At 37.4% G+C, this 12048-nt stretch overlaps 1 protein-coding gene across 1 annotated transcript in view; it reads left to right on the forward strand.

The window, feature by feature from the left end:
• LOC121368385 (probable E3 ubiquitin-protein ligase HECTD4) overlaps positions 1–12048 on the forward strand; it is an 86027-nt gene that overhangs the window by 38476 nt on the left and 35503 nt on the right. The window contains 12 exon segments of the mRNA XM_041493082.1: positions 185–240; positions 1583–1622; positions 2592–2736; positions 3695–3882; positions 6559–6715; positions 6885–6959; positions 7574–7782; positions 9235–9412; positions 9745–9823; positions 10336–10523; positions 10732–10867; positions 11480–11653. Of these exon segments, the coding sequence (XP_041349016.1) occupies positions 185–240; positions 1583–1622; positions 2592–2736; positions 3695–3882; positions 6559–6715; positions 6885–6959; positions 7574–7782; positions 9235–9412; positions 9745–9823; positions 10336–10523; positions 10732–10867; positions 11480–11653 (1625 nt within the window).

The raw sequence follows: 12048 nt of genomic DNA on the forward strand, positions 1-12048 counted from the left end.
TTTACGCATTTCAATATAAAATTTTACCACACAGATTTCTTGCACTAGCACTGGTGGAAATGACAATACTGTCTGATTAATTCATATAATTGTACATCTCCTGTGATCGTATCCAGAAGACAATTGAACATCCGGTTATGAGTGTTGCTATGTTAAAGAAGCAGGAAAGATATTACATGAAGAGTCTCCTGTACTATGCCAGAGTGCAAGATCGGGGGAGATACCCACATTGTGGCTGCTGTTGGGGTCGGTGCTTAAGGCAACCACAGTGAGTATATGCAATAACATTGGAACATTATTAAATATAAATATTATATATATTCCAGTGAAATCCCAAAAACGAAAAATTAAACTTCTCTGCTCGAGAAAAGTATAATTAAAGAAAAGTTCGAAACTGAAAATTCGGTCAACATCAATATGGTAATTATGAAGATTTCAAGACAAAAAAGATGCAGTGGTATGTATTAAAAGTAAGAGTATAAAAATAAATTAAATCTATCAAATAAAAAGATATAATCTTTCTTCACACCTGAGGCATGAGTTTATTACTAAACGACACAATATGTTTTAAAAACTTTACTTGTATCAATACGAAACGTACATAAAATCTCCTTTTTTACATTTTTTCACTTGGACCATAGAAAAATAAAAATGAAAAAAAAAATAATAAAAAACCATACAGACAAAATATCACGAACAACAATATACATGGATTTTAAATTCGTGTGTATGTTTTGCCATTTATATGTATGTATACAAACTGTGTATGAATATAAAATGTAAAAAATATTGTGAGACACAAAGCGTAGGGCACAAAAACGAAATGGTTTTATATTTTGGGGACAACAAAATTTATAAAAAAAAAAAAGAAAAAAAAAAAGGCACTAATTGATTCAGACACACACCTTTTGTAAATGGATTCCGGCTACATATTGGTCTGCTTAAATCTGCATGTCTAAGGAAACCAACCGATTGTATAAAGATAGAACCAGTGGGTCAATCTCTCTGTGAACTGCTGTGCTTTTTCTTTCAAAAGTGGGCTAGAAATGGTGACTGACATGCGATTAGACTGCATTGTCAATAAACCACTTTATCCGACAACTTAGTTTCTTTTCTAATTCATACCTCACCTCCTTCCCCTGAAAATCAACAGTTTTTTGTTTAGGTTGCCAAAATTTGAATACCCCAGTTTAATTTGATTGGCCTTGGGATTTCAGTGGGACCCAGAAAGTGTGCTCTTGGGAAAATTAAAACAAATATTTGAAAGGAGAACAATTTCTGTTTTTTTGATTTGATTCCCTTTTCTACCTCCATAATAGCCTGTATTTTTGTTCAATTGTTTTTAGTTCCTAAACGACGTTTATGACAGCGTTTTTTCCCTTGGCGGAAATGCTCAGAAGATTCTTTTCATAACTTGTTCCATCTGGGTAACCCCCCCATTTATTGATCATCGGCTTCTCCAGATTAAAATACATTTGGAGATTCTGACATATATTTTGAGTAAACCCGCAACACTTTTCCACTTCGTCAAGGTTTTTATATAGCAAAATGTTTGACAGTGAAAATATTTATTAGAAATTAGTGAGGTGCCCTGCTGGAATGAGGCCCCTGTGTGCGCTGAAGTGATTACAGTTAGATTAAGTCACCCATCAGTTCAATCGATTTAAAACAGGGTGCCGATGCCCGTAAGTCTACAAACGGTCTGCTTGCGATATGTTCAAAGTTAATCTCTAAGCCGAGGCCCAGGCGTGTGCTAATTGTTTGATTGGCATTACGATACAAGTTAATTAATCTAACAGTTACTGTAATACTAGCTGTACTTGAAAGAGCACTGCACATAGCCTCTTAACAAACAACGCAGCAAGTGTGGTAAAGAAAAGATTGCATGGCTATTGTTACGATTCCCTGATTCATCTATAGTTCGTTCCGCCTACATAATCAGTCAAAAGGTTGTAATAACCAGCTGCGCATTCGCAGCAATTAGTCGTCTGGTGGACCATTTTTTCAGCTGCATGTTTTTTGTTACCTTACGCATCAGCGGTTCGAGAGAAATATAACTAATTACACTGACAGGACTGATGGTTTGAGGGAAGGCTTATAGTCGACCCTGGACATGTTCGATCTATCAGCAGTTGGTATATTGGTTTACCGAACCAAAATCTCGGGACTTCGTTCTTGGTTCGAGCGTCGCGTGGTGTTCCACCCTTCCGAGGTTGAGCCAACGAGATTCTATTGTATATATTAAATGAAAGTATGTAATTCTTATCATTAATAGTAGTGGTAATTCTTTATAATAATTTTTAGTAATTAAAATTTATTAGTACGGTAAAACTCCTCTAAATGGACTGTATGATATGTAAAATATATTATCTTTTAAAACTTGAGTTTTCCAGATAAAACATTTAATTGTTTCAAGTTCAGTTAAAAGAAGGTTTTTTATTAATAGATATATAGCTGTAACCATGTATATGTGTGTAGAGTCATTTTAAGTAATTACCCGGGCAGTATCATTGTACTTTTTGTATGTGTTAAGCATGTTCCTAATTTTATTTGCATACTTACCTGAATTATGCATTGACTTTTCTGTAGAGCTGAGCAGCTGACTTGTGGTGGAATGGTTGATCAGGTGCGGGAAGCGTTCATGGACACGATGACGAGTGTGGTAGAATTGGCCGCACAGAGCAGAGTGGCTTGCTGCAACAGTATCACCTTGCTCTGTACCGTGCCATACACCAGGTACATTATTATAGTTAATTGTATGTTAGAGCCTGTCATGTTTGAAAAATCCACACAAGTGATAAACCACACCACTATAGTCCTTCCCAACCTCATTGAACATTGCGTTTTGTAAACAAGTGTTGTGGAGTTGGCTGCACAGAGCAGAGTGGCTTGCTGCAACAGTATCACCGTGTTGTGTACTGTGCCATGCACCAGGTAGATTATCACAGTTAATTGTATGTAACAGTTTGTCACATTTAAAAAATCCAGACTATAGATAAACCATACCACTTTGTTTTTGGAAATAATTTCAGGTTAATTTGACTTCAGAAGAAAAGTAAAAATGTTTTTGGGGAAAACCCCCCAATTATTTTTGTGTGTAATTTTTAAAAACGATCGGTTCAGAAATAAATAAAATTGTAGTACATATCCTAGTTAAAAAACCCTCTGATATTCACTGCTTGGAAGGACTATAGATTTTGTTAGTAGGGGAATGTTTTTGATGAAGTTGCAAATAAATACTGTTAAGTACTGTAATTTTTAAAGCTTTTCACTTTCTAGAGGAGATTTACAGTTGATTGACACCCAATAGCCAATGTTTCTCATTAGTGTCATTAAAACATTTATTCATTTATTTTGAGAGAAGCAAATTTTCACACACTTTCTTCCACTCCTAAGTTATAGCTGCAGGCTTAATGGGGCATGACAGTGATCTCTCTCCTTACAAATAATAGCCTCACGTAAATGGAGACGATGCTCTGAGTTGTAGGTTTTATTTCTCTTAGTTCATCCATTGTGGTTATTTCAAGTTCCAGCTAGTGTGTTATGACTGGTGCATCAAAGGCCATAATATGTGTCTGTCTGTCTCTGGGATAGACTGATTGTGCTTGTAAAATATCTCTTTTTATACTTTTGTAATTTTAATGTTTAATTTTGTAATAAGAAGTTGATTGCGATTTGATTGATGTTATTCCAGGGCTGAAGAGAGGTGCTTAGTGTGGTCGGGTCTAGTTAACCTGTTGGACAATCTGTGCGGTGCGGTCAGTCAGCGAAGTGACAACCACACCCGGGAGAGTCAGACGATAGCCCAGCGAGTCGCCACCATGGCATGGGCGGGCTTCCAGGTCCTCGCCAGTCGATGTGTCACCTGGGAGGCAGAGGATGGTAAGTACAACACTTACGACATGTTAGACCTAAGTTGCAAAGCCTGATTGTGTCTTACACACATGTAAACTAAATGGATCACATTTTCCGAAGCCTATTTTTCTTAAACGCAGGTGTTTAAGCATTGTGAATGTATATAGTGTCACATTTGTAAGACCTAAAAAGGCTTTGTAAATTTGTCTCCATGTCTTTACAATGCTTAAAACACCTGGGTTTAAGAAAAATGGGCTTCGTAAATTTGGCCTATTATATTTAATGTATACAGTCATACATCATTACAACGACCACGTTTGTCCCAGGGTCACACTGTCGTTATATAGAATTTTCCATTGTAATGAATTAGTTGAGTTTTCTCCCTTGTAATAACGTTTATAAAATAAAAAAAAGTACTCCTACTACCTAATAATTATCACAATATCATGTGTATAACAAAAGACTGGACATAGAAGAATGTATTGTAGTTATGAAAAAGAAAACAATGTTTGAAGAGAGCACTATTAAAGTATTTTAATTAATCAAACAAGGTCCATTCACTGACAATAGTCATTTAGTTGTTTAAAAAATCCTGTGAGTGGCATTTGTTTCTGTCCAGCACATGTTTCTAAATCATGCATCGCTTTCCACAAATTGTTGACGTGAGCACCACCTATTTCTGGGAATTGTTCAAAGTAGGTAATTGTTTTTCTTAGTCCCTCTTTGGCAGCACAGCGACTTACATAACATCCGGAACTGCGTGAATTTGATATCAGTTCAATAATTGATTCATCATTCAGTGTCACGCCTGTTGTCACTTTGTCGTCAATAGCGATGTACTGATCATTATCTGTTCGGTCCTCAATGGGGAGTTGAACCAACAGCCGTCGCAATTCAATCAACAGAATAGCGTCATCCTGGAGTAGGGGTGGAAGGATGTGTGTGTGTCACCAGCAATTTACTACTGTTGTCGGTTTAATTTCAACTCATGACTCCTTTAGAAAGGTCATGGCTTGACGGACCGTCATGGTCTGGTCACGTTTTTCTTCAGTGCACTGGAGAAAGTACTTCACTAAATGTCGCTTGTTGCCTTGAAGTTGCATATAATTTCGGCATCCATGGGATGTATGTGTGCTGTTGTATTTGGTGGCAGAAATTTCACCTTTACACTTGACAGACGAATTCCATCAGATGAATGACTTGCTGCGTTGTCAACTAATATAAGCACCTAGCGATTTTCTTGCGTCGTACCTCGATTAAACCTAACTAGCCACTCCTGGAATTTGGACGAGGTCATCCATGCCTTTCCATTGTAATAAGTAACATACAGGTTAGATTAATAAGTTTTGCCAAAACATCTAGAACGAGCGACTTTTCCAAGAACTAGTGGTTTGATTTTATTGGTTCCAGTTGCATTGGCACACAAAGCTACAGTTATCCTATCTTTTACATGTTTTCCCCAGTGAACAAGACCAGTGGCTAAATTGGCATTTGGTTCGTCTGTAAAACAGGCCTGTTTCATCCATGTTGTATATGTCAGCTGGGGCATACTCGACTAATTGTGTTTGAAGATTAGCTCTGCCTTCCATAATGATGGTCATATTTGCACTGTCGGCTTCGCCTTGTCTCACAAAATGGTTGATGTGATGTCATTTTTTAAACTTTTATAACCATCCTGATGAATATGAAATATCACTGTCAACTCCAACTTCTTGATCAAACCTTTTTCCGTTAACATCTGGTCTGTAACGCAGGTGTTTTGGGCTCGGACATCAGAAAACCAAATAAACAGAGCTTCCTCTAACTTTTATTTCTCCCGGATCGCTGACATATTAGGTTCTCTCCATTTTTTTCTGCTGATAACCATTGAGTCCTGTCTTTCAAAATATATCTGCCAATATTTTTACTCCATTTTTTACTAAAATCACTGGCAGTGTTTTCCTGTGTGGCTTTTGTGTGGGTGGTTTTATATAAAGAAATTTCCTTCTTTTCTGCAAATGAAAACTGGGTTCATCGTCTTTTAGCTGGTGGTTCTGTCATGATTAAATACAAATCAAAAATGGCCACATACATGTAGCACCATTATACGTAGTACAAATGTACAGTATTAAATAAAATAAACCCAAGACACATCCAACGTTAATCCTTTAATAGATTTACTAAACCTTAATTATCAAAGACAATACACGACTCAGACATGGACAACTTGGAAATCATGTGATACTTTGTCGGCTTGTGACGAGATCAAGGATGTCAAGTCGCTGCCTGTGGGTTTTCGACTGATGCCTTGGTGGTGAGCAGTTATTACAGGTGGCATCTTTGAATTTATATTGTCGTTGTAAAGAAATGTTTTCAGGTGTCGGATGCACATTTGTTCCCAATTTACTCTGTCAGTGTCAGAAGGTGTGAATTCCGGTGTAATGAACAGAATAACATTGATGTATGATTGTTTCCGACAAAAAAATTTCAGATGGTGTAAATGTCGTCATAACAATGGTCGTTGTAATGAGGTCTGACTATATATAATTATATATATTCATATTCAAACTTGAAAAAACACACTTGCTAAAATGGAGAATTGGTACAATTTTATCTTGCTACAATTACTTGCTGTCAGTATGTTTCCTTTGTTTCTTAACAAAATATAACATATGGTGTCTTATTGTTTATTTGTTTTTAAACAACTTGGTGTTATAATTATAGGGACAGATTTTGATGAACTTGAACATTCTGGACTGGCACGCCAGGTTTCTACTCTTCTCACTCACTATCTAACGAGGGCCACAGAGGGAGCCACCAATGAAGCTGCCAGTACAGAAGCACTGCAAGATGTTCTGGGACTTTTGAATAACTTATCCAGGTGGATACTATTTTTATTTACTTACCTTTATGTACAACAACAACAGAAAGTAGTGTTCAGCGTTCCTAGTCGTTTCGACATTGTTCCATTTTATGACTAGTTTATATCTCAGGATACATTGAGATTCCAACTTGTTTGTAACCATACTATGTTATTTGACTATTTGCAGGAGTCGTATGGGGAAAGCTATTCTCAGTCAACCTGCCTGTGTGTCCAAGCTGCTCTCTTTGTTACTGGATCAGAGGTATCAGTGGTTAAAATCAATATGGAAGAAATACCAGTGCTAGCTTTTCATAAACAGTTGCACACCTTTCTAAATCATCTATCCGAGAGTAGTTATTTGTTATATAGGGAATAACAGGTTAATGCAGTTGGCTATTGGATTTATCCTGTAATTTTAAGAAGTGGGAACTCTGTGAGGATTTCTGAGGTGAATTCCTCATTTGTCTTGAACATGAAAAGCTCATAACCTAGTAGTAAAACCATTTAACAAGGTTAAGTATTACTCTTTACTTAGCATTGAATTTTTACTTGACTGTTGCCTATTGTAATTATTTATAATTTATATTTGTTATATCACAAATGGAATGCAATCAATGCCATCATTTTCTGACACATTCAAGCAATGAGATGGGGAAAAAAAACATTCATTACTTCTTAGGCCACAATTTAACTTGTGTATTACATACACATTTTCGATGGAAATAAATTTACTTTTGAAATCCTAACATTTACTGTATAATACTAATTATGATGGAGCCATATCAAAATCGGATTTATAATTATTTAAAAAAAAAAAAAAAAATTTTAAGAATTTATTATTTTGATATGCCAAACTTAAGTTTTAAGTGTTTTCAGACCATCACCGAAGTTGGTGCTGGTGATCCTACAGCTGTGTCGAGTTGCTCTCCCACTTTTGACTTGTCTGGATTGCGAGGACATCGAGCTGCCGGCGTGGGGACATGACGTGTACACTTCGTACTGGAGCACAGCAGAACCGGTGGCTGACACACCAGCCAGAATAGTCAGTCTCCTGCTCGCCAAGCTGGGCGATTTCCTTGTGCCAGGTAATATTAAATACACCATGTTTTTTTTTTTGTTGGTTTTTTTTAATTTTGTTCTAATGGATATGTAACGGTGTGATTATTACAGAACATTTTACATTTTGTTGAAGTATAGTGAATCAAACTTGAAGAAGACCTGATGGGCTGGGACCTAGCTCAATTGGTAGAGTGTTCACTAAGGTGCTTAGAAGACCTGATGGGCTGGGACCTAGCTCAGTCAGTAGAGTGTTCACTAAGGTGCTTAGAAGACCTGATGGGCTGGGACCTAGCTCAGTCGGTAGAGTGTTCACTAAGGTGCTTAGAAGACCTGATGGGCTGGGACCTAGCTCAGTCAGTAGAGTGTTCACTAAGGTGCTTAGAAGACCTGATGGGCTGGGACCTAGCTCAGTCGGTAGAGTGTTCACTAAGGTGCTTAGAAGACCTGATGGGCTGGGACCTAGCTCAGTCGGTAGTGTTCACTAAGGTGCTTAGAAGACCTGATGGGCTGGGACCTAGCTCAGTCGGTAGAGTGTTCACTAAGGTGCTTAGAAGACCTGATGGGCTGGGACCTAGCTCAGTCGGTAGAGTGTTCACTAAGGTGCTTAGAAGACCTGATGGGCTGGGACCTAGCTCAATTGGTAGAGTGTTCACTAAGGTGCTTAGAAGACCTGATGGGCTGGGACCTAGCTCAGTCGGTAGAGTGTTCACTAAGGTGCTTAGAAGACCTGATGGGCTGGGACCTATCTCAGTCAGTAGTGTTCACTAAGGTGCTTAGAAGACCTGATGGGCTGGGACCTAGCTCAATTGGTAGAGTGTTCACTAAGGTGCTTAGAAGACCTGATGGGCTGGGACCTAGCTCAATCGGTAGAGTGTTCACTAAGGTGCTTAGAAGACCTGATGGGCTGGGACCTAGCTCAATCGGTAGATTGTTCACTAAGGTGCTTAGAAGACCTGATGGGCTGGGACCTAGCTCAATCGGTAGAGTGTTCACTAAGGTGCTTAGAAGACCTGATGGGCTGGGACCTAGCTCAATTGGTAGAGAGCTAAGGTGCTTAGAAGGCCTGAAACTAGGGGCTTATGACGGTTGGCTCTTTGTAAAGTTTTCTTAGTTTGTACTTGTTTATATTTATGGATTTAAACATTACTTATTTCTAAATTTGTAGCATTGAAAGTTCTATTGATTAAATTTAACAATTCAAGAATTGTTAGAAAAGAGAAAATAAATGTGTTTTGTTTAACAACACTACTGGAGCATCGGCTATTGGATGTCAAACTTTTGGTAATTCTGACTCTTAGTCATCAGAGGAAACCTGCTACATTTTTCCTAATGCAGCACGGGATCGTTTATATGCACTTTCCCACAGACAGGAAAGCACATACCACGGCCTTTGACCAGTTGTGGTGCACTGGTTGGAATTGAATGGAATTTTTTTGCTTTACATATGGTGTACATAAGGACTATTTCTACTTTTATAGGTGATAGAGTAATGTTGTCTAGCCGCAGTCCATCAGAAGATATTTCTGCAAAATCGTCACACATCATCCGGGAGAAAGACAAAACTGATGACAACGACACCCAGGGTGGTAGGATGTCCGTCTTTATCCACAAGCGAGTTGATCAAGTATCCAACGAAGCTCTTCAGCCACTCTTAAGGTTTGTGAGACTTTGTAATGCACAGAATAACTGTGTCCATTTTATTGTGATTAAGAAAACATATGCCCAAGAGTGATGGCAAGATAAATATTTGGCCATATTTCTTTTTTAATAAATGAATGAATGGATGTTTAACGACACCCCATCACAAAAATAGAGATTGGCTATTTGGTGTCAAACAAGGTACGTACATCAGTATGATTATTTCCATTTAAAATAAAAATATGAGTACCTAAAAATTTCTATCTTGTTAAAACATATGATAGCTTGCATGTAAAATGTATTCTGGTGTACTTATTTATTAAATATGTTGATGAATATTTTTCTTTTAGTGCTGAAAACAGAATGTTCCGTCTTGGGACTGGGTCTACTGTAGACCGAGTAATGCGAATGGACAAGGAAATCGCCAAGGTAACACATTATTCTGTTATTTGTTTGGAATTATTTTATTTTTTTGGACATAATTTGTGTGCGTTTTGATATAATTAGCTGTTTTTCATTCATATACAGCTCTAAATGAAAGGTGTTAATGTGTGTTAACATTTCTCTATAAGGTTGTATGTTTTATTTTCTGTCTTAAAGTTTGTTTTGTTTAATAACACTACTAGAGCACGTTAATTTATTAATCATTGGCTATTGGATGTCAAACATTTAATAATTCTGACATAGTCTTAAAGAGGAAACCTGCAACATTTTTCATTAGTAGCAAGGGATCTATTATATGCATCATCTCACAGGATAGCACATATCACAGCCTTTGATTCATGTTATATAATACAAAAAAACCCACTTGTTTCATACTTTTTTCTTCTTCTTTTTCTCTTTTTTTTTTTGTGCTGGTGTGGGTGGTAGATATTGTATTTATATATTCCATATTTATATATTGTTTAATGTGTTTTAAATTTATTTTAAAATTCTGACAGAGTGGGAAAGCTGAGGTGACGACCGAGGATGCGATGACTGCTCTCCGTAAAGCCTACAAGTGGGCTCAGAGTGGTTTGGTCGTGTCCACCGCTCCACCCAGTGAGCTCAGCCCCGTGGATGGGTCGGTGGACAAGAAGAAGACTGCCACTGAAACTGTGTGCAAGGAAAGAAATTCAGCTCTTGCCAGGTAACACAATTTTTCTATGTGCTGTTTTCATTCATGTTTTGATGTGGGGTAAATTGCTTCTATCAGATGAATGAGATGATGTTTTGAAAATGAAGTTCCAATGTTATAATAGTAATTTTAACAGAAGCAAAACATGTTAATGGTAAGTTACTATATATTTTGCATATTTTTCTTATTTTACAAAATTTCTTTTACTTTTAAACTTCAGGACCGATCCAGTACGGCCGTTTATCAGTGGTCATGTGGCCAACACCATGGCCGCAGAGATCATTGAGCTACTGCACAGCTTGCTTAAAGCTCCACTGTCGTCTACTGCTAAGACCTGGACAGATGCAACACAGAGGGTAAAATAGATTAATTTATGTAAAAACCTTTCATGTGAGACTGTCATAACATTGTTTAACTGTCATCAACTTTATTTATAAATTTATATCTGAGTGTTTTAAAAATACAAAAAAGCACAACATTAAAAAGAAATGTTTTTAATATTAACATTGGTAATATTTTTATTCTGAAAGAAGTGGATTTTTTTTTATTTTTTTTATTTTGTGTTGTCTAAAGTTGAAGTCTAACTGTGAATAAGCTTATTTTCTTTTTGGTTGGTTGGTGGTGGGAGGGGCTTTAACATTGCCATGTAATAGGGTACTAGTACATGTTAATTCATAGTATAAGCATGTTTTCTTTTCATACATTGACCTGACTTCTCACCAAGTGCATTTTCTCCTCATTCCCATGGACTAGGTTTAATCATACAAATGGCTATATTCTTCCATTCTAGACAATTGTTTGGATGTTTGGACCACTTCATAGTAAGATTTTGGTTGATAAGTTTTCATCAAAAGAGAAAATTAAGTACTCTTCAATTTCTCTTTTATTTACATGTATGTAAAAATAGTGCAAAGAAAACTATTCTGGCAAGCATAAACAATAATTACTTATTGTTTTTATATCTTCAGGTTCTAAACAATATGCTGTGTGGATTGCCGTTTTTGCTGGCTTCCATCGACAACCTTGGATCTCCATCCACTCAAGGCTCCCGTCAACTCATGTCTGTGGCCAAACTGGCCAATGCTGCTTTGTGTGCCATGGGAGGCTTCCGAGAAACAATCAAACCTGGCTGCCACGTTATGGTAATTATTATCTGGTTTGTGTGCCATGGGAGGCTTCCGAGAAACAATCAAACCTGGCTGCCACGTTATGGTAATTATTATCTGGTTTGTCAAATGAGAAGGAAAGAAATGTTTTATTATTTAACGATACCCTCGACACATTTTATTTACAGTTATATGGGGTCGGACATATGGTTAAGGACCACACATATGTTGCCTCTTCATGGGCTACTCTTTTCGATGAGCAGCAAGGGATCTTTTATATGCACCATCCCACAGTCAGGATTGTACATACCACGGCCTTTGTTACACCAATTGTGGAGCACTGGCTGGAACAAGAAATAGCCCAATGGGGCCACCGATGGGGATCGATCCTAAACTGACCGTGCATCAAGTGAGCGCTTTACCACTGGGCT

The sequence above is a fragment of the Gigantopelta aegis genome, chromosome 3 (assembly GCF_016097555.1).
Source record: "Gigantopelta aegis isolate Gae_Host chromosome 3, Gae_host_genome, whole genome shotgun sequence".
NCBI classification, from domain to species: domain Eukaryota; kingdom Metazoa; phylum Mollusca; class Gastropoda; order Neomphalida; family Peltospiridae; genus Gigantopelta; species Gigantopelta aegis.